Source organism: Oxyura jamaicensis, chromosome 8 (assembly GCF_011077185.1).
Source record: "Oxyura jamaicensis isolate SHBP4307 breed ruddy duck chromosome 8, BPBGC_Ojam_1.0, whole genome shotgun sequence".
NCBI lineage: Eukaryota > Metazoa > Chordata > Aves > Anseriformes > Anatidae > Oxyura > Oxyura jamaicensis.
The window spans coordinates 22,044,843-22,072,193 of NC_048900.1; the positions used below are offsets into that span (position 1 = coordinate 22,044,843).

Here is a 27,351-nt window from a genome sequence, read left to right on the forward strand (position 1 = left end):
TTGGCAGCTCCCCTAACTGCAGGAATCATAAAAACATTTGCAATTAGAGCGATTTGCCTGGCTTGCTAAGAGGGTGCACCCTCTGTCTCACAGCATCTGGGGCTGAGGAATTGCTCCGCTGTGTCTGGGCTCCCCTCAGCTCTCTCAAACTTTCAATCCATGGGAGGCCCATTTCTTCTGCCGTCCTCGCGCACGGAAGCAACCAAACAAGAACTGTGTCGATGGCCTCTGAGATGATTTCCAGGCTGCCATTCACACACTGCAAGATGCAGCTGATGGGCTCAGCCACTGTTTTAATAAGTCTTTTCAAATCCCTCTTCAAATCAGGCTGAACAACGGGGAACCAACATAAAGTGGGGCAGCTTGGGACACAGGGAGGACCCTTTCAGAAAGGACAAGCAGTGTGTACGTGCCTACATGGACGGACCACATCTCTGACCTCCAGGAGCTGGGTGCAGGCAGGCAGAGATCTTCTGCCAGCTACTTCAGCACATGGTGGCCACCCCACATTTCAAATGGACGCCAAATACCATCCAAGGACAGCTCTGGGAGCAGCTCAAGTGCCAGTTTGCCGGCAGCTGGGCCTGCCCTCGGGGAGCCAACAATTGCCAAGTTGAGACTCATCTGCCTTTCAGTGTGCCAAAACATGACCCATTGACTCATCCCAGCACTTCCACCTCCTCAGAAACCTCCTGGCACAAAGAACATCTCCTCATGGTCACCAAGACCCAAACTTCCCAGTAACTATCACTTCCTTCGACCAGAACAGCCCCACACAGTCCCCTCCATAAGAAATCGTATTTTGCCCAAGTGATTTGCAACTGCTGCTGTCCATCTGAGAGCCCTCAGATGGGGCCTGCTTTTGAGAAAAGGCTGCATGCCCCCTGCTGAGGTCTGGGCCCCTTCAAGATGTCGCAAGTCAGACATTCAATATTTAATTGCCTTTGAAGACCAAAGAGCCCCTCACCATTCTCCTCCCATGTGTTTTATCTTCTGCACAAGTCAGCTGCTGAGTTTGCAGGAGAAAGATCAAATAACAAAAAGAAGTTTTAAGTTGCACACTCACTGTGATTAATCATATTTGCGACATCCTTCCTTGATGCCTTAAAATTGCTTACTTACAGACTACAGGCAGCCTGCTGCCTACAAACAGAGGTACAGTGCCCATCAGGGAAACTATTTCTACATAAAGAGCGTGTCAACAGGTATGAAGAACTTTGAGCCACTTCAAAGAGGACATATCTGCCCAATAGTTGTCCTTTTTCAGCTGCCCCATGGTCGAGAGAATCCATCAACTTCCCAGACAATGCCTTGTGCCTAGACAGGGATGCTCCAAACACCCTCCAGACCCCACATGCAGATGGAGCAACAGCGGGCTGGTTGGCATGCATCAAAACCTGTTCAAAAAAAAGAGCAGACACCAGAAAAGAGTCCTTAAGCAAACCAACCTGCTGGCCAGCACAGCCCCACAGCTCATTGCACCTCATTACATCCAGAGGACAGAAGAAAAGCAGAGCTTGGAAACCCATGCCAAGGGGACGGGCTCTCCAGCAAACAGCAAGCACACACACCATGGTGTTGCTCAACACTGGGCTGGAGGCAGCGGGACCCTTCCTGTCCAGTCCTTGCAGACTGCCAGGTCTGCAGGCGGGACAGTTGTAAGCAACCCCTGGACACCCAAAAGCCATCTCCTGAGGAGCATAACGGGCAGCACACTGCACCAAACCACCATGGTGGCCTCTCCCTAGTAGAGCAGGGAGCTCTCCCTTCAAACCCCAGTGAAACCCAGTTGGAGACATCTGCAGCTCGCCCAGAGCCGTCTGTCATGACGGAAGAGCCTGAAACTCTGAAGCTGGACTCTCTTTCAACATCTCTAACTTGCTACAGCTGCTCACTTCAACTGCTAAAAGCCAGCGTAAGCTGATTTGCAAAGAGCCTGTATATGTAAACTGCACCTTTTCTCCAACATAAATAGTACAATCCTGGTTTATAATTTCAGCAGCTTGATGTTTTCTTGGCCAAGAGCAAGCCAAAGGAACTGGAGATGGAAACAGCTTTAGAAAGCCTGGCCAGCCCCACAATACAATCTGAAAAGGTCCCAAAGGGGGGAGACTCTCAGCCATGAGACCATGGAGCAAAACAAGTACCCCTTCACTGCAGATCCAACACACACAAAAACCTCTTAAGTGCCACAAATATCCTAAACCTAGTTCTCCTTCTGGTCAGACCAGGTCTTGAGGTCCATATTTTTAAGATGAAATGCTCTCCTTCCTGTTTTAACAGCTGGGGAAAACAAATAGCATGTTGGTGTGGAGGGCCTACAGCCTCTCCTGCCACCTTCCTAGTGCCTCTTCATCTTGTGCCAGCCCCAAGCAGCCAGGATGGCCTGTTCAGCGCTGGTGCAGGCCTCACCTGGACAAAGCTGAAGGAGATGCACACTCCAAGCACAGATCTGATCCATGCAGAAAAAACTGCATCTCCTGAAGGACACAGGCATCTGCATACACTGCCAACAGTGAGGCTCTGCCATGCTGTTTGCACGCTGTATGTAAAGCAGCCTTTCAATCCACATACTCTGTGTGCCCTACTAAAGTGATGCTTTTCCTTTGTTCCCTGGTGCAGAAAGCATCCTTTGAGCTAGCTAGATTTCAAAGCTCTCCACTCCTCACTGCAGCCAGAGATAAATGCATTATGATGCAAGGAATTAATAACTTAAGACAACAATTCTGAATTTAATAGAAAATGTTCCTCCCACCTCTCGCTCTGAAGAGGAGGATGGATGTTAAACCTGTGCAAAACTTGCATTAATTCACCAACTGTTTCCATGGCAGAATCTGGTGATGCAGTGAAGTCAGTGACTTCATTTCCTGAGGACATCAGATCTTGCTCCACATCAAAAGTGTTTTTTTTTTTGTTTCATTTTACAGTCCACAAAGGGATGCTGAGTTTTAAGCTTCTGTGGCAATCTCTGGCAAGGCACTTACCTGAGTAGGAATCAGAAGACCAGACCCTTTCTGGATCTGCAGCTTAGTCTTTCACCATCAGTACCTAGTGTGATTTGCTGTGGGAGATGGCAAGACTGAAGTAGCTTGTCAAGAAAATCACCTCCTTGCTCCCCTCAATGCTCTTCAGAAAAAATATGATGCCCATATCGGCTGCTTTCATAATGAAAGCAAGGAGATGCTAATGCAGCTCAGAGAGGAGATGGGCATAAGTCTCCGAAGAGAAACCTGCCATACATGCACAATGCCCATCAGCAAGAGGCAGAGAGATGACAGGCGTTAACACAACCCAGAAATCCACAGCTTTAATTCCAGGGCAAGTAGAGATGAGTTGGAGTAGTCATTTTACACACCTGAGCTATCTTCAGCAGCCTGCTGACACTCACTTCCCTCCTCTCCCAACCGTGCAATTTATTTTCATAGTTAATTACAAAGACAGACTGATATCGACCTGCAGAAATCAGGCAGCACCTTAGCTATTTTTGGAACAAAAAGCACAGAACAGAAAGCAATCTCCTTTGATGGGTACAGAAGATACCCAAAATAAACGATCTTATATGCCTCTCCATAATTTCTTTCCCTTTTGTTTTCATTTAGCATCTTTGATCGTTTTAAAACAAGACCTACTCTCATGAATTCTCTCCTAATTAAACGTTCTAATTAAAATGCATCACACTCCATAAATTCACTCTGGTTTTGAAAGCTGACTTTTATTCTGGAGGGCAAATAACTCCTATCTCAAAGTTGAAAGAAAAAAATAAAACAAAACACATCCATCTGAGTCAACAACTTCAAAAAAAATTAAAATCTACCCCAAGACCTAGTGTGTAAATATGAACATTCGCCTTCACTTACACTGAAGAGATGACACTGGAAGGCAACATCAGCTCTTCCCAAGTCTGTACATCATCTGGCATAATGGTAGGGCCTATCCTAATATAAATATTTACTCCAATTTCTACTTATGTAAACACCCAGAAGGCAAGGTGATGTTTCCAGATCACTATGATCAATTTAACCAGTGTCCTACCTGTCCTGCCTAGCGCTTCTCTAGTCCTGCAATGTAAATCCTCATGCACACATGTAATTCAGTTATCTAGTTGAAGATCAAGCAGAGACGCAAAATATTTCTTCAGTAAATCTGTAGTTTCACACAATTCCACCCCAAGGTGAAAAGTACAAGCTCTGAAGGCAAGAAAGTCCTCACAGCTGCCAAACACAAGCATGCCTGTTATTGGGTTTGAATGTCCCATCTCCGCCCCCAAGAGAGAAGAAAGGATGAGTTTAGCACTCTCTACTTTCCACACTGGTCATTAACCAGGAAGCATTACACAACACGTTGTTTTCATAACAGATGCTAAGCATCAAACCTGCAAATTTAAGACCAAGTCTTCCAGATGTATGAAATGCTCAGACTGGTACCACCTCCTTTCTGCAGAGGCCTCCAAGGTATAAAATTGACAGCATTTCATTTGGGAGAAGATTCTTCTCCTGCAGATGCTATGAGGACGCTGCACTGAGCACCTTCTTGTACTGCATGCTGCAGAGCCCTGCTGGAACATCAGCCTAGCTGTCCTACCCCAAAGTAAGCTCCCACGTGGTTTAAGTTGCACCAGGAACGGTGGGGTGGCCTGAGACCAGCACCTCACCAGAAGGCATCTTCAGGTCACATTCAGCCAAGTGGAAGAAGAGCCTTTCCCTTGGTTACTCTGTAAAAACATTTCCTTCATTTTCAGTTAAGATATGTGATTTCCTTTAGTTTCCTGAACAGAAAAAGGATTAAACAGGCCAGCTTCTGACTTGAGAACAGACTTGTGCACGTTTGACGACATCCTGACGCGCAAAAAGGCGTGGAGCCGTCAAGTGGTATTCTTCCCCATTTGCCAGTAAACAGCAACATATTCTGCAGGAAATTTAGCATCACACACACAGGAAAAGCCTCTCCCTCCACTAGTTTTTCATTCCAGCATCTAAATTGGCTTGAGGACTTGTCCTCACGGGGACCAAGTCACTGGGAAAGAAAAAGAAGGCATTAGCTGAGTGTTACAACACACGATCTACATCTCTGCAGAACAGCATGCTTTCTCATAGCCTGAAATAGCTCAGAAATTGATTTTGTATGGATGGGCTTTAGAAAAAAAAATGATTTATCTGAGTCCAAGACTGGCATATTTCATCCCAAAAAAGTGTTTATTTCCCCTCAGAACATTATGGTCACATAACCTAAACATTAAGAAGAGCAATGATGGTAAGGTAAGCAGTTGGTGGCAAACAAGCCCTAGTAATTTCTGCTTCCTAATAAAAAAGCTGCTGTGAATTTTATACCAATTCAATGCTTCACTGCAGCTTCACTAGCAGATGAAAATAGGTTTTGAGGGGAAAAAGCCTTACTTTAATCACAGATCTTCAAGATGACAGCTACACTGCAAAAATGAAACACATTCATGAAGCCCCACAGGAAAGATCAATGGTTTTAGGTTTCAGGGAGATTAGACTTTATATTTTTTAAGTTCTCCAATATGAATTCGCTTTAGACAAAGAAAAAGTGGGGGAGAAGTGTAATCTATAACACTTGTTTTTCCTGAGTTTGAAAGTCATTTATTATTTTGGAGACACTTCTGCAGCACAATTCCCGAGCAACCAAGAACGTGATTTTTACAGCAGAAGTAACCATTACAAGCAGAAAACCAAGCTCCTGGCATCCTAACGAGAAATGGAACAACCTGATATTGGTATGCTTGGAAACAAGGAGCTGATATCTCCCACTTCATTCCTACTACAAGCTTTGCCACCAGCAAGTGGCTACTGCAAGCCCCAGCCTGACCCACTGAGGCTCTCTGTGATCCACCCCAGAGAACTCAGCTCCCCACAACATGCAGCCCTTCATCCCTGCTGGAGACCTGGGGAGGCTATGTATCACTGACAAATCCCTTCTCCTAGTCACTGGGTGATTTTGGGTGCATAGTCCTGCTACCAGTAGGCTGAGGTTCCCCAGTAGCTTGGAGATCTTACATCCAGTAAGAGAAGTACATCTCGTGTACTTATCCATCTTGAAGAACATATTGGCCCAGGGAGCCACAATCCAGCTAGAGCACAACAATTTCAGAAAAAAAGAGACTAGCTTGCATTTCACGTGCTGAATACCTTTGTCCTCTGTGCATCTTCTGGTTACACTGCCGATGTCCTTCCAATTCTGCAAATCCCAAAGGCAGTAGGCAACAAAACAGAGACATGTCCTGTACTAATCAGCTTGATCCAGCACCACGAGAAGCTCAGGAGATGACAGACCAACACCAACACTCTTCTATTCGCAGAACTCTACACATTTTCTCAGTAGAAACTGAGCACAAGAACATCAGCTTCCTGACAACTAGAAGAGTTTTCTTAGCATGACTACTTTTGACAATACTTTTAGGTAATCCTCTAATCAATGCTTTTAGGTAATCCTCTAATCATCTCTAGGCCCTCGGACCACAGCCTGAAACCCAGTGCTCCAGGAGAAGAGACACAAGGATGTTGAAGGTGGAAAAGGAATGAGGGGGGAAAGAGAAATATGAATTTTGAAGACAGAACATAACTACAAAAATGCACATGAAGAAGAAAACATACTAATTCCCTGACACATGAACATCAGCAAAATGTGTTTGGATTCCTCCAATATCTCCAGCCACTCCGTGGCTGAGAGGCCAAGCTAAAAGGTACAGCAGAAGGCTGGTGTTGGAGGCATTTGCAACTTCTTGCCTTGTAATATTCCTGCTGGGTGTAGGTTTTGTTTAAGTTAACGTGCCACAGCAGGGATGCACAATTATAGGCAAGATCTCAAAAATAGCAGGAGACTAATACTTCATTTAGCAATTGTATATACTCTCTTTCTTTATGCAATGGCACAGAACCTAATTCCACAGTGAAACCCATTAATTACGGATTGCAGGGAGTGGGCTGCCCCCTCATCCCATCTACTCACCGGATGGGGAAGAAAGCAGCTCGGACACACAGGCCATGCTCCGTCTATGCGAATAAATTAATCCCAACAGCACAAACATCCAAATGCCAGAGGGCAGAGTCCACCCCCACACACATACACACTCTGGTTGCTGCAATTATTAATACGCATCTGAACTTCAAATGAGTATTAAATCAGAGAGGAGACCAGTTCCTACAGCACTCTAAGTCCTGATAACCCCCGTTAATTCCAGCACAGCACCTTCCTAGAGCAGCAGGTGACAGAGTTCCACTGTGCCCAGCAATTCATCCTTCCCAATGCTGCTTGCAGGAGATTCACATGAGCAAACAGGCAAGTGCTATGGAAAGCAAGTGGCCAGGTTCTCCTGTTCCCTGAATCTCCTGTTATGCCAGGCAAGCAGGGACAGCATCAAAACAGATCCTCTTGCAACACGAGGTCATGACTTCAAGAGAGAGGCACAGCAGGGAACCCAAAGACTGATGCCAAAAGGCAGGGAGGCAGAAGGACAAACATTCATAGAGCATTCCCAAACAGATCAGGCTATTCAAAGATATACAGAAGGAAAGAAAAAGACAGAGAGAACCATTAAGAAATACAATCCAGAAAATAAGAGGACAGTTCTCTGCAGACTGAGTGTTCCTCTCCCCCTTCCCTTCCCGAGCTGTAAGTGGGGCACAGCACCCTGTCCTCTACCTGAGTGCTGTAGCAGCAAGAAAAGGACCAGGGACCTGCACCAGACACCAAGAGGCAGCTCACAGACAGCTCTCCTAGAGAAGCAAGCTCCAGGTTACCTTCCTGAGCACAGGGAGGACCTCTCCTAGCAGACAAAATGGAGAAGAGCTTATTTATTTCAGCTGCTCTGAAACGTCTGGATGCCAAAGCTGTTTGGAGAAAGGCTGCATCTCAGCTAGCTAGTCTGTTACTCAGTTAGCAAGGGTGAAACATCAGTTCTGCTTGGCCTTGTAATAGTTTGCTGCCCAGGCATCATCTAATTGTCACTCCAGTTTATGAGCTGAAGATTTGTGTTAAGATAACAGTGGATGAATTTTTGGCAGCGAGTTCAGAGCAGAAGGAGGCCCAGAACTAAAAGAAAACCAATTCAAGTCACCGCCCCTGTCTGAAGTGCCCTCCTGCCCACTGGCAGCAGTGGGTCTAGAGAAATGAGACAGTGCAGCAAGGACCGTTACAGGTCCAAACCCCAAAGATCAAAAGCCTGCCCACTTTGAAATAAATGCATTTGTTTAAAGTGCCAGACAGACCTCACGTGCCAATGCCCTTCCAAAGGAATAAAAGCTACTTGAGCACATTGTTTGACTCACCCTGGGGCCAACACAATAGTGAATAGTGCCCTCTTCCTACAGGAAGGAGACTTCTTACCCAGCCTAGAAACATCCTTACCACACCCCAAGCCCCTGACTCCAGCTGCAGACTATAGGGAAAGATAAATAAATGGAGCTGAAATGGGTCCCTCTTGGGTTGTTCACGTGGAGAAGGCCTTCCAAGACTAAACACCTTGAGCCACCTCAGCTGGGATTCATCTCGTCCTACTCAGGCTCAAACAACAAACACCAGTGCCCTAGCTGTTCCCCGCCCTCCCTCTTGTCACAGCACCCCAACGCGCCCACCTCCTTCCTCAGCACAGGGAACCCAGACAGGGACAGGCCTCCCGGCCTCCACACCTGGGACCCACCATGGACACAATCATCCCCACACACCCTTACCCATTCCCACCCTGCTGCCAAGCTTCCCCAGACCAGAACATTTTGGGGCTCCCCCAGCTCATCACCACCCCACAGACCAGCAGAAGGGCACGGCTCGCAGCTCCTTAACCCCACAGAAACACGCTGAACTGTTGCACGGGGTAAGGCTGCAACCGAGAAAAACTTCTGCTTCCACCGCGTTTGGAAACAGCAAAGGCATCAGAGTTCAAATTTAGAAATCAAGCAAAGCGGACTACTGCATATCTGTGTTTTAGCTCAAATTAGACTAAAAAAAAAAGAAGTGACTGTACAGTGTCCTAGCACCCCCACTCCATCCCAAACTTAGCAGGCTTTTTTTTTTTTTTTTTCCTACGCTACAAATTCCAAAGGCAGCTAATTAGCCAAGACTCAGCAAACTCAGGTTAAAAAAAGAAGCTGCCTCGGCTCCGTCAGGGAGGCAGATGGCAACGGCGCGTTTCAGACGCGCGGCGGGCTGCATCAGCAGTTTCCCCAGCCCGTGGTGTCTGAACGCGGGAGGACTGCAGATGGGAGGCCGCGCGCACGGCCGGCCGGCTGCCAGCGGGCCACCAACAGGTGACTCGCTGGCACGAAGAAGCCTTGCCCAGCTCAAGCCACGCGGCCTGGAGAGGCATCTGATTGATTTATTAACTTACTGGGTGTTTTTGCCCACCGCGGGCTGGCCCTCGCTCTGTGGTCCTGGTCTCACGTGGAGAAATAAGTGGGCTGTGACCACCGTAGCCACAGCCTCGGTGTTTCTTGTGGTGTTCATAGCTCCTTGCCTCTCACACCTTTGGGATCCCCCAGGGGGATGCAGGGAAGAGACAGGGCTACTGCCACCGATGCGGGAGCGAACACGCGTAGCAGGAAAACCTACGCTAGATACGAAAAGCAGCGAGATGAGCGCTTAGGCAGCCCAGCTGACTCTTCAAAATAATCCCTTAGCCAGCAGGAACCCAGCCAGGTAGATACAATTTAATTAAAATGACGTCAGGTCGCTATGCAGGAGTCGGAGGTCCCTCTGGACGTGGTGCCCAGTGGCTCAGATGTGAGCAGAGACTGGGAAAGGTCATATTTGCTTGGACTCCATCCATACTCCTGCTTCTCTCTCCTCTTGGGTTTAAGCAGGTGCTCGCTTCAGACACTCTCACGTGTGCTCTTCCCAGTGCCCTGAGCTCCTGCTAACACCCCAAGCCATCAGGATACATAGGGAGCAGCACGTCCTGTCCCTCTGGGTCCTGTCCCACTCCTGCAGGACCTCCATACACATCTCAGCTGAGAAAGAACAGTGAGGGCACAGCACCTACAAGGAGCAGTACTGCACTGCTCTCTGCATGACCAGGATGTTGTACACACACTGGGAATCCCAGCAAAACAGAGATGAAAATCTTAAAAGCAGCTTCATGGCAGCCTTATTACTTCACGTTTGCAGAAGCTGGAGCATGTTCAGGGGTACCAAGTCCTAAGCCAGAAGAGGTAAAACCTAAGACACAGCAAACTGATTGCTCACAGGCATTTCTCAAAGGATGACGTGGCTTAAGTCAAGAAAAGGCTTTCTCCGCAGTCTCTCGTACCTCATGACCTTCTCACTAGTTTCCCAGCCAGACAGGTGCAAGAAAATGTTTATAACCTGCAGGAATGTAAGTGTGGATGCCACGTGAAGCCGCTGGATGTATTCAGGAATTCAGTGCTAGTGAAAAGGTGCAAAACGCAGCAGCTTCAAAGATGCAGGACCCAACATAACCCTCCAAAAAACACACCTCCTCCGAGAGGGGGACAACTTCCAGCAGACAGCAGGAGGGCACCCATGCCCTCAGGTCCTGCCTTTGCACGTGGGCAGGGTCTGGACTCCTCACCTATGAGCTTCAATAAGGTCCAGAGGATAATATGGGACTGGCTGCCCTGTAATCAGTATTAAAGCCTCTTCAAAACATCCAGCGGGTGCTCAGGGACTGATCAATAGCAATCAATTCTTGCACATCAGCGGATTTTGCAAGTGCCTAGCACGCTGCCGAATGAGGCCATTAGCACCTACAATCTCAAACTAATAGCCTGTAATGATGGGATTTTACCTATGTTAATAGCAGGCTGGATGATAAACAGCAATTTCACTATCAATGTTCATTGGGGTGAGCGGACCTTAATCCTGTTGTGGCAGAGATGACAAGGCAAAGACAATGCTGGCACATTGGGACACGGGAGATTTAGAGGGACAGTGAAGGAACAGGTTCCTGAAGAACCCAAGTGAAAGAAATAAGAAGAGGCCAGGAAAGATTTATCGTACAAAAGCAGTGACTAACATGGGCAGCTGGCTCTGCCCTGCCCAGGGGAGCATCCGACACAAGAGGGCTAAGCAAGCCAACATACTGACCTACCAGGGAAGCACTTTTCTCCCCAGCCCCATCCATCATGGGCACCAGGCAGCCCCGCAGGTCCACTCCCAAGGCCAGGCACCCTGCAAGAGTTAACCTCGCGCCGGATCCAGCTCCTGCCTCCCGGGCTTAATACGCCCAGAGCTGTAGCAAGGGTGTTAAACTCCTACACTTTCAGTTCAAAGGCAGCTTTGCAGAGCTGAGCAGTCTTAAAATGCACAGCTTTTCCGAAGCGTGACCTTTTCACAAGGTTTCCAATTCAGTCAAGATTTGTTTCCTCCCTCTTCAAGCACAGAACTAATGGTAGTCATGAAACACCTCCTCCACCAGCAGCATGCTGGCAGGCCAGGCTCCCTGCCAGGCTGGAAATGCCACGACCGGTTCCCTTTGGTGATCACAATGGTGTTTCTGCAAAGGCTGGAGGGCACAGAAAGTCACCTTGCCACCATCAGACAACCAAGCCTCCCCATCCCTTGGCATGCTGCAGGACCAGCACTGTCCCCACCACCCACAGCAGAGATGTCAGGTGCTTCCAGAAAGCTGCCCGAATCCCTAACTGCCCTCCCCAGCAAAGCCCCTGCCTGGCTTGGTGGCACTGGCAGTAGGTCAGATTGATGGTTGGACTTGATCTTGAAGGTCTTTTCCAAAATAAATGATTCTGTGATTCTACTGATTGGCTCTCTCCTGCTGATATAAGCCTGGGAGATCTTCCCAGCTCCTCTCAGTGGTCACATCTGCAGGTTTTCCTTCATCTTGCTTGCTCTGAGGGTTCTCCAGGAGAAAGAGGAGGAAGAGGAGCATTTTAAGGTATTGGCACCAATAAATCTTACAGCACACCCACGAGGAGACACCCTCCTGCCCCAGGGCAAGCAAAACCCTCTCTCGCACCCTTCCCATCCCATCCTCTATCCTCCCCTGCACAGTGTCTGGAAGCCCCTTCCCTGTAGGAATGGAAGGTCTCCAGGGCACAGACCTGTTGTCACACATCTGGAAGTGCCAACACCTGCCACCTAGCTACACATAAAGCACAAAACCATTTCACCACAGTCTTTCAGACAACTCCCTTTCACGCTTCATTTACTTCCTTGCACACAAACTCAAAGCTTTTTGCCCCTCTCCCCCCATACACTACAAGAATGGGGGCACACACTGCTGAAACCAGGACAGCCCCCAAAGCTTTGCTGCGACTACGACAGACGCAGGTGCCTGGCCCCAAGCTGCTCCCAGGGCTCCCAAGTCATCACAACAGCAAACTGCATGAAGGGAGGGACACAGACCACAGAGGCATCCACACAATCCCTATAGCTCGGGGGACTTACGTTAACCTGAAATACCCGGGATTAGCCACCTGAGTAGGCAGGTCTCACGCTCGCTAGGGCAGCAGCTGAGTGCTGTATGAACTGGTTTAAGATCCAGGACCTGAGTAAAAGCCCAGCACGATGACGCTGCTGAGAGTCACCAGCATGGATGTGCCAGGTATTTCTGGGCTTGCTGACGGGACACGCCACGATTTCCAAATCCTACAAATTACCGAGGCACTGTCGTTGACACAGCCAGTGTTTGCAAGGAACACAGCATTTTCACGTTGGCGAGGCTTCTCCAAACACAGGGCACAACATCACACAAAGTTTAGAGCCTGGGTTACAAACTTCCCAGAAAAACTCTGGGCCAAACGAGGGGGAACTCCAGCCTTACGTGCGGTTCCCAAACAGAGCGTCAGCCAACCTGCCTTCAGGCATTTTCTCTACCCATTGCGTATTTACTGCATGGGTTTGTTTGGATGTGTTCTGCTCACGACTTGCTCCTTGGAGCAACTCCAAATCTGCCTCCCTCTTAAGTTTTGCTACAATATAGTCATTCAAACTGATTGCAAACATCAGAAGCTATGTTTGATTTCTTTATGCACACTAATTCTAGACTGGGTCACCAAACTATTTTCATAGTTGTGTCAGCACTGTCTAGACAAACCATTAAAAACAGGATGCAACAATCATCAGAAATGCAACGTCAAGTTCATGCCCAGAGATATTCTCCACAGGGGAAAAAAGAAAAAGGCCAAATCCGTCATTACACGGCCCATTCACGCTGTTTGGCCAGAGCTGGCTCGGCTGCCACTTTATTGTTCAAGAGGACTTTACCAAAGCTTACCAGAGAAAACATATATTTAACTGCATTTAAAAAAAAAAAAAAAAAAAAAAAAAAAAACATGCTGACATCAACAAGCCCAGAGAACAGCAGGAACTTTTGAAGGGTTTGTCCAGAAGTCATAAGCCTGCTCTCCATATTGCCAGATATCCACACCTTGCTACCAGCACCAGATGCTCGACGGGAGAGCAAGCAACTGTGTCACATCACTATGATGATCACTATGTCACGAGTCAGTCCCAGCACCGGCTCTGGGTCTTAGCTGCCCCAGGCACTCACCCTCATAGCCTCTGGTGGGTTCCCATCGCCGCCACCACCACCAAAACCCCAAACCTGGGCACCCCCGGAGAGCTGCTTCCCAGCACCACGCATCGGAAATGCAGCTTCTCGTTTCTTGCCACTTCTCGGCATGGAGCTCTTCCAAAACCCCGAGAGCACCAGTCGTAATCTTGGCAGAAAGGGACGCGCGTATAAAAATCAGCGCTCTGTCAAAACAGGGAAATAATGCGGGAGCTGATCTGTGCACATTAATCCGCTGCAGTCAATGAGGAGACAATTTCCCTGGAGAAAGTCATACATTAAAAGGAAAAAGGAAAAAAAAAAAAAGAAAAAGAAAGGAAAGGAAAGGAAAGGGAGGAAAAAAAAGATTAATGTGACTTTGAAATATCACAAGCACCGTTTATCTTCCTCCTGCCACCACAGGTTTTTGTTCTTTTTTTTTTAAAAATACAAAGAGAGCCTTAAAATTCACTGTGAACACAGCCTGTCTGCCTCAGATGTGCAAACATAGGTGCCTTACAGTAGAGCAAAACTACAAATACAGTAACGCTTGCTCTCTCAGTACCCAACCTTAACATTTTTAATTAATTTAATAAAAATACATAATTGCTTTTCACTGGCACGGCCTTCTAATTATACTCAGAGTAGATGCATGCTCCTCGGAGCTCGTGGTAGCAATGCATTCACCCACAAAGTTCAGGCCTTGGTTCTTCTGTGTCAGCATCGAAGCAGAATACTGCTCCCCCATATACATTTAGCGACCGACACAGCGCCCAGGCACTGACCAGGCATTCAAATATGCATTCCCCTTCTAGGGTAGGAGTAGAAAAAATTGCCATTTAAAAGGAGAAGAAACAGTTCAATGTGTGTAACACAAAGAAGACATGCTTAAAACTGAGGTGAATTGCATGAACTCAGCCTTTGGCAATTCTGAAACAAATGAGCTCACCATACCATTTATATTCCCATTTTCGTTTTACACATATCCCATAGATCATAAATATACATTAATAACTGTAACACTCAAAGTTTACATTCAGCTGTAACATTTAGGATCAATACTCTTCAAATGACCTTTAATAGTAATGAGCTACCATAACACTGTCTTGAGGACATTAAATTTTTATTAGAAATACTTTATTACAAATGTTCAAACCCGTCTCCATGCACTTTCACACCCATACAAATACACTCCCACTATTACAATTTTCCTTAACAAAATACAAGGTCTTTCACAATTTTTGAAAAACATGCAGTATGGAGGTTTTAGGTATTTCATATTTTCAGATGTTGGTGCTTTGTTGTTGTCTTTTTTTTTTTTTTAATCAAAACCCATGAACCAGAGGTTGAAAAATTCATCTGCTTTTCAAAGTGATAAATAGGAATTGCTCCCACGTGGCTTGAACAGGATGGGACCGGGCTCCTGATCACCATAAGCCCTTAACATGGGAGGGGGGGACGTGCTGGCACCCCGGGAACATTGCAGTCAGGAACTTGCCTTCACTGAATACAGACACCAGGTTGTCACAAAGGCCCCGCCTGACGGCAGGCTGCACCCCCAAACCCCTCATCTGGGGTCCCGTGGTGGCAGCCCCCCGCCACAGCCCCCATTTCTCCATCAGCTGCCACAGCAGCTCATTAGGGCCCAGGTAGGAGAGGCACCGTCTCTGCGGGCTCGTCGAGGGCTGATCCGCAGCGGGCAATTCCCACTGCTTAATGACCTGAGACCGTCCGAGTCGGCAGCAAATGGGAAAGGGAATCTTCTCATTTGTTACCCATCCCCACGTCCTGATAAAAAGAATGATTACACTTTTAAGTTCGAACAATTCCCTGCAGTTGTAGCCATGTCATATCTAGATTGTCTAATTTACATGCATATTCATAATCCCTGTGTATTTAATTAAATTCTTCAATCCCTGGAGTGTCTTTCCTAAACAATAGTAATTTATCTTGCACAGATAAGGGTGCCCTCGATTTATTCCACTCTGTAGCTAACAGCATTTCTTTCTGATCAAGGGTAGGAAGCAAAACTCGAACAGAGGGAATCTTTAAATATATTTAAATTGCAAGATTAGCCTGCTTTTCTTTCTTTTTCTCTCACCCCAAGTTACCCTTTTAAATGATAAATACATTCTCCTGAGTGCCGAGGAAAACCTTTCACCCAATGTCCTGATAACAGCTGCAGGCCCCAAAAGCAAGAACACATTCATCCAGCATGGTCCACAGGACATCCTCAGCACACACCTTTCACCACAGGCTGCAAACTCCTCCATCACAGCCCATCGCAAACGAGTCCTACGGTAAAATGTCACAGGAGGAGTTCCAGGAGGACCAAGCCCTTCATCTTGCCAGCAACCATCCCAAGGCCCTACACAAAAGGGACGCTGGCCCTTGTGGGGCTGTTACTTGACCGATGGCCTTGGTCATCGCAGAGACAGACAGAGAAGGCACCAAAGAGACGATGCCTCCTCCAGAACATTAACCCCATTCAAATATTAGCACGGGGAATTTAACTCTGACTGCAATTAGAGAAGCGTTAAAATATTTAGCAAACTGCTGAGAAAATCATGATGAGGAAGGGAAAAGGAAAAAAAAAAACTTATGTTGCAACACTTTTTATTATTATTATTATTATTACTATTATTATTATTATTATTATTACATGGCTCTCCAACCCCTCTCCCAGACCTCACTTGCAGTTCCAGGACAGCACCGATGCCGGGTGGAGAAGTACTGGTTTCCCCCAAAGCCCAAGGCCACCAGAGCCCCGCTCTGCTCCACCGACGCATCGCAGCCGTGGCCTAACAACTGCAGCCCTGCACAGCTGCTTCTGGTGACTCAACGAAGCGTCACCAACCTTCAAATCGGGTTGCTTTCCCCCTAATGCGACAACCCTTTCCCAGAAGTAACGGGCAAGCCATGCTGCCTCAAAGAAGGTGGCCCACAGCGAGCGTCCCATCCGAAGGCGCTGTCCTCCACCGGTAACGCTGAGCCTGCCCACTGACACAGCCTGCAGCTGCCAAATCCTCTTCCCCAGGAATTTGTAGCTGGATTCAGACATTCCCAGCCTGTTACTTATTCTAATGCTTTCAGCTCTCTGGAGTACAGGGACATCCTGTCTTAAACCTGCCGAGGCTCATGCCAAGAGGACATCTGCTTGGAAGGCAGCCTCTGGCCAGGAGGGCTGCATTCCCGTCCCTGCAAGAGCCCAAACATGCCCTTGCACCCACAAAGCTCAGCCAGCTCTCAGCAGGGCCGGCAGCAAGGAAAGCCACCCAGGCAAACCACAGTCCCCGTTCCCACTTCAGAAGCCCTGCAGGGTTTTTAGACCTTGGAAACATTTCTACCTACTCAGGGCATTTTTAGGTTAATGGTTCATCAAACCTCACAGTCCAGGAAGCCTCAGAGTGGCTGACCAGTGTGTGGGTGTGGGGACGGGTGGGGAGAAAAAAAACAACCTCAGACATCGGCACTTCCCACAGGACTTGAACCACAGGCTCTGTGCTAAGCCAGGAGCCACCAGAAACGAGCCAAAAACCAGGCAGATGGGCAGCGCCAAGAGAGAAAACCTCACTACTGCTTTGTGTCTCTTCCAGATACGGTGAGCACATACAGCAAACGATCACTCAGCAAAAGCATCGGTCTCATTTTCAGGATGTTCTCCAAAAGGCAGCATTTCCATGTGAGAAGCAGCCATGCCTGCTAAACCCTTCTGCAAATGCTCACGGGTGCCAAGCTGTACCAGCAGTGATGGAAGACAGTGATGCCTGCAGAGGGAACACGTTATGTTTGACCTCTCAATTTGCCCAGGTCCTTCTTTCCTAAGCTTTATTTTAAAGTGCATTATTCAAGTGCAAAAGCATTGGTCCTTTCAGGAAGAGCCCTCCAAATCCAGCTCTCCTTACTTGTACGTTATTCCCACTCCTTCCACATCATCCCAGCAACAATGGTCAAGAGGTGACCAGAATCCAACTTTCCATGTTTTTCCCATATAACCAGTAATTCTCCCATATAACCAGTAACAATAATTTGGGAAGCAAATACCTGTTCCCAATACACCTCACCTGCATGGGAACAGCCTGGCCTTGCCAATCGCTCTAAAGAGGCAGAAAGCAAGGACAAGTGCTGCTGTTTGCCATCTGTTTGATGTGATGGTTTAAGAACCCACTGTCCTCATGCTGCAGAGGGCTTTGAGGTTTTTAACAGTGAAAAAAAACTGGAAACAGTGCTCTGAAATTAGCAGCCTCATAAACCAGCATCTGAATTTGCTCCTAGGTCTCAAACATTGGCTGCCAGCAAGGACACCTGAAGGGGGTTTAGTTGAAGAACGTGACTTTTATACAGTGGAACAGAGTCCATGCAGCTGAAGCACACCAAATGAAACTCAAAAGATAGGGAGAGCTAATGCACATTTCCATGCCATCTAGTGGGTTCTGAACAGAGCCAAGGGACTAAGCTACACTGCACACCATTTCAGAGGTGCACAAAACACCAGAGGTGCTTAAACAGCATGCCAAACCCCACTGCTTCTTCTTGGGCATCTTCACAAGCATCTGCTTCACACCTGTCATGGGTGGGTAATATTTTCCACAGTGGGAAGCAAATGAAGAGGAGCAGCACACCTGAAACCACCAAGCTCCCCATCATGTTTGGTCACACATCAGTCTGCTTTTCTCCCTGATCTTCAAAAAAAAAAAAAAAAAAGGTAGGAGCCTTTACGGTCCAGCATCATCATGAAGCCAAAGGGGCCGAAGAACACAAATTGCCATCCCACTCACCACCTTTCACAGCAGGTGTCTCCGTAAGACACTCCCCTCTGCCATCCTCCAGTCTCTGGGAGTTATCTCCCAACGCAGCAGGTTGAGGGACACAGGAGGAGCCACCACGTGAATGATGGCTGGGGACCATGCCAGGCGCTGGAGACCTTTGAGTGCAGAGTTACAGGGAGGGGGCACAGCGCTGCACCGCAGCTTCAACCAAATCAGCTCCTCGCAATCAGCACTTGGCAACCCCACGGTGTCTTCAAACTACTAAAAGCATCTGCTAACGATGACGGCTGACCTCAGACCCAGCCAACCTGCTGAGACCTCTGGAGAAACCATCTATTTCGCTGTTCATGTCTTCAGAGAGCACAGTCGAACTCAGCAACTTCCCCCTCCCTCCCCCCCCCAATGCATATATATACATATATATATATATGTGTATATATATATATATATATAATAGTATTTCAGAAGTAGAGTTTACAGCCTGATTTTTCAACTTTCAGGCCAGATACCTCTTATTTCAGCAAGTATGTCAAATACAGCTAGTCCACAATTTATGGATCAAATAAGAAAAGCTTAAAGAGGAGAGACTCGAGAGGCAGAATATACTTTTCAACGGGAAAAACAAAATGAAATATAAGATATTTCTCAAAATGCAACAGACCCATGGGACAAATTAAAAAAGGAAACCATAAAATGCTTGCCCAACTCTTTTTTTAATTCTTACATCTGTTACTTTACAGTAAAGTTTCATCTACTGTGTATAATTAGATATATGTGTGTATGTACATACAGATTTCTTTGAGATATGTGTAGTTTTTAACCCCAAAGAAATTCTTAACAATGCTCACTGGGAAAAGAAAAAAAAAAAAAAAAGAAAAAAAAAAAAAAAAAAAAAAAAGGAAGCTGCAAGAAGAGCTACTGTGGAAGAAAGGAATAGCAATGACACACATAAAGGTCTGAGGGATGCTGCATTGCAAACAGGCTTCAGCCTGTGCTCTACAGAGCTGCACGAGGAAGGCAGCAAGGAAACATCAGCCGATGGTTGCTCAGCTCCAGGAACATGATGAAGACCTGAGGTCTGGAAATGGGTTGCAAATCCCTGACACAGAGTAAATCCCTAGGAACCAGGGGCAGCAGTGTATATGCTGTATCCTATCACCCTGCCTGCTCTGCTGCCTGGCTCAGCCCCAGCCTGGGCTGCTCCATGTTCCTGGATGGCAAAAACACTCCAAAGGGGTTGCTGCAGGCAACATGGCCCTCTCCAGAGGGCCTGGGGACAAAGCCTTCCTATGGGCCTTCCCATCCCGCCCTGACTCTTGCAAAACAGAAACCAGCCTGTTTTCGATTTGCTAGGAAAAGATGGAGGCCGCTGGGGGTTTCTTGATCCATGAGAGGGTTATTTACCCAGAGATGGGGAACAGAACCGAAAGAAATAAGGCCACTGATTCCAATGCTAAAAATCCAGCAATGCAAACAGGTATCACTACAGGCCACAAGGTCCTCCAAGAGCAGCCATCAAATGCCGTCACACCTCATAGTTAAGCACTGAAAATATGCACAAGGAGGGAAGGAAACTGCATTCACTTCAACGGGAAGGACCAAGCACCCTGTGTTTTACTAGTGTACAGGAATGGGCAACACAAGTACCCCGGTGTCACAACCACTGGGGATCCATCAGGATCCACAGAATGCGCCCTCCTGGGAGAGGCAGACCTGCCTCCGAGCAGGAGGAAAACCAAGGCGCTAGGGAACACCAGGCATCCACCAGCCGAGCTGCGAGGATGAAGTATTCCTCTGGAAACAATCAGGCTCCCTAATAACAGGGCTGCAGCCTCCGTCTGAAAGGGAGGGAGGAGGAGCAGGCGGGGAGAGAGGGACTCGCTGGATATTTATCCCATCCTCATCTTTGTGTTATCAGTACCCCGGTATCAGCATTGTTCAAAATGGCTGCTTAGATGGTTGCCAGCAGCAACAACAGAATCGGTCCATCTGCTGGCATTCTCTCTAATCCATCTCAAACACTCTTCTTCTTTTTAAATGCACACAGGGAAAAGAAGAAAAAAAAAGTCTGCCTTGTACAAAGAAACAGAATCCTCCTATAACAGAGCCTTTTAACTAGATTTTATGCCACCCCTGTTTCCAGGACACACAGACAAAAGTTAATTTTACGATAAAAGAACCAGTGTAAGGTGCTTTTTTGTTATGAGATCAGAAAGCAAATGGAATTTGAATTGTCTGCAGTGGCATGTATCTGACAAAGATTAATTTAAACAGATATTGTCTCTGAAACCAAAGTCCATTGAACGGCTTCACAGCCCATCAACCATGCGAAAGCAGCTCCTCCAGCAGCACTGCTGACTCCGCCACTTTCTTTAAAAATGGCTTAACCTATTTCTTGTAAGATAAAAGGTCATATATAGTTCTATTTTACAAACCCATAATAGCCAAAGCCACACCAAGCAAGGACAATTGGAAGAAAATAATAAAGGGGGGGGATTTCCTCCCCCTTCGCAGACAGATGCTCGACACTCACTGTGTATTTCTCAAAGTGCGCTGGCAGCGTGCAGTCCCAGCGCCGCCGAAATATTTCAGCATCATTAGATTATAATAAAATCCCATGGCCTTTGTAGGTCGCTGGTGGGGCCTGGGGGAGCCCAGGGCAGCTTCCTGCAAACAGCACAGGACGCTCCCTCCAAAGACATATAAAGCAACGCAGGCTGTGCCGATCGAGACAGCTGCTCGGGCTTCAGTGGGACATGCACACACACACACAAAAAGCTACAGATAACCAAATCCTGCCATTTCTTTCATGTTCCCAGTTTATAAGGAGCACCATGGGGAAAACACTACCAGGGAGTTTCAGAGCATTTGATACAGCAACAGCCCAGCTTTGGGAAAAGAATGAAGGAAAAGCAAAATAAAAGATGACAGCCAAAAGTACTTTTAATATGGTTTCAGTATTTTCAAGAGAAAGCTTCTGTACAAAGAACACCCAATGAACCATTACCAAAATAAACACAACTGTCTTAAAAAAGAATTAAAAAATTATTTATCATCATAAAGAAAATTTAAAAAGATGAGAATGAGCGAGCAAAAGACAGAAAATACAGTTGTTTTTCATTCTCCGGATACGCTCCTTTTAATTTGGCATCCAAAACCATTGTAATTCATTAATGCAAATTTTATTTATCTCAGGGATCCATTTGTTGCTCTGCCACTCCTCTGACAGGGCACTTGTCTTCATCAAGGGATCCAAGCAGCCAGGGCGCAGTGCATGTTGTCGCCTGCCATCACTGCTCCAGAAGACACCCAGCACTGGTGCCCCATAAAGGCTGTTTCTGGTGTCCCCAGCAGTCACCCACGCCCTGCACAAGGGTGGCCAGGGCTCCTGGAACAGAGGCAGAGTCCCTCCTGCACTCACTGAGGTCCCTGTGGCAGGGGGACCTACATTACCCCACAGTGAGGGGATGCAGGGTACCATCCCCAGAGGCAAACGAGCAACATCCCATTGGGAGAGACCCCAGGAGGGATGCACCAGGGATGTGGTGTCCTCTGGGGTGGGGGCTGCTTTCTGGCTGAGCAGGGGCCAGGGTGCAGTGCTGCCCATTTGCAGGCTCGCCTTCCCCCAGGCTTCAGAAGCCAGACCGACACACAACCAACCATATACACAACCTCTCCGAGCTGTCATCCCAGCAGGTCTGCCTCCTAGGCACATTTGTGGCTTTGTTTTGAATGATGTGGGAAAAGCCAACAAAATTAAATAAAATCCGTTTTTAAAAATGAAAATCGTAGAACGCGACAAGTAAAAGCATGGGATTTCATTAATTTGTGTATTACTTTAACTGCACTGTTTTACAAGGGCTAACCCCAATCCTGCACAAAATCCTAAACCATAAGCTTGAGACAAAAAGCAAATGCTCTTAAAACGCAGCACCGGAAAATCCTTTTGGAGAGAAATGTGGTGGTGTCATGCACAGGTGAATCCTCAGCATTTAATAAAGCACAGACACAGCACCAACCAAATGGAATCTATTAATATTTAAACATCATGATTAAAAAAGAGTCTTTGAAAAATTGAATTTTTGCTCCTGGGACATTTCATTGTAAAAACATGAAGATGCTTTCCCCCTTTGCATCTCCAAGTGAAGCACTACAAGCTGTTCCTGCAGGATCTGCGCTTCTCCGCAAGACACTACCAGGCCCATTCGCAGCTCCTGCTGCAAAGGCAGAAGTCAGGAGTCACGCATTAACGTGCTTCATGCTTGTTAATGTAGTATTAGCTGCAAGTATTAATGTAGTCAAGGCTCAGTGTCTTTCAGCTTTTGTTTTCATTGGTAAACGACTGGTCTGTATGGGTGCTGAGAAGCCACCTCCCGTCCCTCCTCTCACCCCTACAAGACCCGGGGTTTGACAACCCCATGGCATAACCTCTTCAGAACAGCATGAGGGGGGGTAGGACACACCAGGAATTTACTTAACAGCCTCGCAACAGGCATCCCACACCTCCAGCTCTTCGCAAGCAGTGCTTCAGAGCTGGGTGAAGTGATGTCCTGGCTGGCCTCTTGCTGAACACCCCTGTGCTTGACTGCCTTGTGGGAGGGCGAGTCAAGCAGAGAGGGGAAACGCTGCTGCTCCTCCCGAAATCCCACCTCGGCATCTTTCCAACGTGAGCAATTCCAGCCTTGAGTTCAGTGAACAGGCAGGGAAAAAACTGTATCACAGCTAAACACCAAGCTCTGCACGCCCTAAATGCAAAATCCCTGAAATTAAACACGTAAACCCATGAATTAACTCTTCCACCCTAATGCTAACAAGATTTTTTTAAAACATATTTCCAAAGAAAATTAAAAGCTGCCACACCACAAGAGACAATTCACAGCTGGATGTGACTTTTCAGTGATATCAGATGAGGGAAATGCTAGACGAGCTCGTTGAAGTTTTCCAAAAGTTCTATCTTAGGTTTGAGGGAATAACCATAAAGCATCCGACATCAAAGCAAGCATCAAATAACAGCGAAGCACATTCCCTCACACAAAGCTTCAGAAACAAAGCACGCAGGCACATGTGTTTCATGTTACTGCAATTTTAGCACAGTTAAATATTTCCTAAGAGATTCCTTCTATATGTGACCAAAATTAAAATCCGCTGTAAAGACTCACATGCTGGAAGCAGAGAAGGCCAGTTCCTCACCTGGGCTAAGCATGCATTTCTAAGAGCGTAAGTAAGCTCCTGCTGCTGCCTGCTCAAGCCAGAAACCAGGACTTCAAACACGTTTCCTCTGAAAAGCTCAACAAACCTATTTATTCTTAAAGCCAAAATTAAACGTTTCATTTCTCCTGTTTTACTTTTTCCACTTTTTCCTTAGCCTCTTTAAGATAGCATCATTTCGCCTTGAGATAGACGTCCCTGCTTCAGAGGGTCCTATATTTAAAAAAAAAGACTCAAAAGCCAATAAATAAATCTGCTCAAGAAAACAAAAAAAAAACCCACACCCCAAGTTAAAATTCCAGCTGTCAAAGTTTTCCTAGCTCTCCCTGCATGGCCAGCAAGAACCTCTGGTGTTTTTCATCAGCTCCGACCCCAGTTTCAGTAACACAGTCCAGACCACACTCAAGAAATATCTCACCTATGAGGGAGCAGCAATAAACAGATCAGAAGAATTAATGTCTAACAATCCTTTGTTTTAATTATCTATTTTAAGAAAAAATAATTAGAAATGGAAAGGGCATAATATATATTTAAAGCATTCATCACGATAGGACTAATGAACCTCTGCCAACCCCTTTTATGTGGTCTAGAGTATTTTAATATACATGGGAGGATAATCCACCTGTAAGAAACAATAAATTAAAATTAATGAGCAAATTGGAGACATGCTGTATGACAGCCACCCCACCCAAGAACCGAGGGCATAGACACAAATGGAGCTCCCTGAGCGCGTTCTGTCTTGGGACGTTGGGTTTCAGCGTGGAACCCCAGCCATGTTTCACGAAGCACGGCGTGCTTCCAAACCCACTCCTGCCAGATGCGATCTCACAACCAGACCCAGCTCTTTACATAAAACAAAAAGAGCCGTAACTGGGCCTAGAGAGCCCCACAAAAGTGTTTTCCCCAAAATAAACAGCTCTATAAAGAGGCAAACCGCGTGCAGTTTTAAAAACAACTGCATGCAGGTTTAACCTCAGCCCTGTAAGACATCACAGGTGAAGGAAACCAAACGCTTGCCTTCTCTTTTTGTTTGGGGGAAAAAAAAAAAACTAAAAGTACTAAAAACACCATGAGTGTTTTTACCTCTGACACTGCATTTCTGCAGGCGTCTGTGCAAATGACGACCGATAGATGTTGAAAACGAGGGTAAAACAGCGAGCTCCCAACCCAGCACTCCCCACACTCCAGGCATCGCGCCTCAGCGCGCCCAGCGGGCTGCCGGAGCAGCACCCAGCAAGACAGGATTCAGGATTATTGGCGGGTTTGAAGACCAGTGTTTACAAAGGCAGTGCATTTCAAAGCCCTGCCTCATTGTTTCTCTAACAGCACATGTGAATTCTGCTCCGGCTGGCACACCAGGGCACAAGGGCTCATCCGGGAGCTCGCGCTCAGCGCAGACCAACACCAAGCTCGATGCCTCCACTGCAGGAACAAGTGTCCTCCTCGACAGAAATCCTATAAGCCATGAACAAGGAAAACTCCCCCTAAAGCCCCCCCAGACACTTGCCCACCCATACGCAGCCATGACAACTCAAGGGCAAACTGCATTATACTATATTAGGAAGCGCAAGCTAGAAACGTGAATTTGTTATGCTGGATAACAGCCTGCTGTCAAAATCCACCAAAGGTCTTTTCTGTCTCCAAGAACCCAAGAGATAATGGTGTAAAACTTTTGTTCATAAATATTTATGCGAGGGAACTTGTTAAAAATTAACCGCCACCGTTAAAGGTTTTGTATCCTTTAGGATTCCCGGCATGCAGCGCAGTCGCATGCTTTATATTAAGCCTGGCATTTCTGCATTCCTTTCCTGCATGCTTTTGTCATTTGTCTAAAAATTAAAAGAAAAAAAAAAAACCCACACACCACACACACACAAAGACGGGATCTGTACACATAATAATAAAGCAGTTTTAAAGAAGACAAAGATGCCTGTGTTCAACATCCAAGATCTTTCTTTGAGAAAAAAAAATCAATTTAATGACTCCAGTGAGATCAGGGTTTAAGCCTCGTTTAAGTTTTACTAAGCATGAAGGAATTATTGGTTGATAATGTGGCATACATGTTTTCCTCAGACCTGCCAGCTCTGTAAGCGGGGAGCTGGGGGCGGACACAGGATGAGAGCCCTCACCCCGCCACCTCTGAGCCCAGGAAGGCCATTCCATTTGGATCTTACTTTAAATTTTTCAAAGAGACTTTCCAACCACAGAGCGAAGGAATTTCACATCCACACAATACTCATTTTTTCGCAGGTCTGAGTCAGAAACGCAACTGCGCAAACATCTGATCTTTATTAGCAGCACCTCTCGGCCGCGCCAGCCTCAGGTTGTGATGCTCACGGCCGTCCACGACAGAGATCGTTTGAGGGGAACAGTAGTTTTGATTTAGCGCTGGTGAGCATTGAGTAAGCCAGGGGTTTTTTTTCCAAGTCATAATGGTTCCCATATAAGCCAACAACCGAGTTCCTATCTTAATTGCAAACACACGCACAGCCGCAAAGTGTTTGCGTCTCCAGCGGCTGGAGCTCTTCCACCTCACCTTCCAGCAGCATCCTCGGGATGGATGTGGAAAGTTGGCAGAAGACCTTTCTGCTGCGCCCGAGGTAAACAGGCGGCCCTGCGGAGCGGTTTGCTATATAAAAACCTCCCTCCGGCTCCACGCTGCAGGGGCTGGCTGTGATCAGCCCCCCAGTTTTGCCCACTCTGAAAGGAAACCGCACGTCCCCGCGCGCATCGCCTGCCCGCTTCTGTCCCAAGACAAGCAGTGCTGCTGCTGACACCCCAAGCCCACTGCGAGGAAGGAAACCCCGTGGGCAAACACCCCGTGCCCCCTTGCTGCCGCAAGGCCAGCAGCGAGCACCTCCAGGACGCGCTGCTTCATCCACAAGCCTGCGTCTCGGAGGACAATGGGTGCCAGCTCTCATTTCAGACATGCCTGGGGATGCCAAACGCCAGGGCTGGGACCATCCCTGTCCTCTGGCTCTCCCAAAGGACCACGGGGGGGACAGGGTGCTCTGAAATGGCGGTGTGAATGACGGATGCCAGCGCCGCCGCTTGGGGACAGGGCAGCCCCACATCCCCCCCCCCTAAATTCCTGACCTCGGCGCTCACCCACGTCACGCACACCATTGGCCAGCGCCTCTCCCAAAAAACACCCCCAAAACAGAAATAACCCCCCCCGCTACTAAATAAATAAATAAATAAATAAATCCTTTGTGCGAAACCAGCCCCGGTTTTAGGTGACCTCCATCACCCGCTCCCACGACAGCTACTTAAGGGCAGTGACCCTTTGGTCGGTGGTTTTAACAAAACATCGCCCACCGTAAGGTATTTTTGCCCCCCTTATAATTTGGAAGTTCCCGTGGAGCCACTTCTCTCCTAAAAAAAAATACGGTTTTTCAGTTTTCAAGTATTTTAAGCAGACTTGGAATAATTAATCGTCTTAACGCAGCCCTTAGAAAATATTAATTCATCAAAAAAAAGGGTATAATCATATCCTCAGAGAAAAACCTTTTGTGTTACATGATTCTTCGCTGCGTCTCCTCAGAGGTGGAAGGAAAATTCTTCTGCTGTTTTCTATTTTCATGTCTCAACTGGAAAATGTTTTGATAATGCTCTTTTGAATGCAAACTGTACCGAATGTGATTTTTTTCTTCTTCTTTTAGCAGTTTTTTCCCCGAATGGAAGGAGGGCTTTAAATAAACACAGCCCAACTACCCCGCTCCCTCCAACAAAACCCACCCTCTCCTCACCCGTTCACGCCATACCCGGCGCAGGATGAATTTACATTCCGCATTTGCAAAACAAATCCCGGCCTAATGTCATTTTAATGGGCACACGGCACTGCCATCACTCGCAGGAGCAACCAGGAGCGGGTTAGGTTATGCAAAACACTCC

The 27,351-nt window shown here is 47.1% G+C and overlaps 1 protein-coding gene across 1 annotated transcript in view; it reads right to left on the minus strand.

Annotated features, from left to right (window-relative positions):
- Nucleotides 1–8,373, minus strand: part of ZSWIM5 (zinc finger SWIM-type containing 5) — a 67,827-nt gene extending 59,454 nt beyond the window's left edge. The window contains exon 1 of the mRNA XM_035333044.1: nt 8,286–8,373. Within this exon, the coding sequence (XP_035188935.1) occupies nt 8,286–8,358 (73 nt within the window). The 5' untranslated portion in view covers nt 8,359–8,373. The remainder of the gene's footprint in view (nt 1–8,285) is intronic.
- Between the last annotated feature and the right edge of the window lie 18,978 nt (nt 8,374–27,351).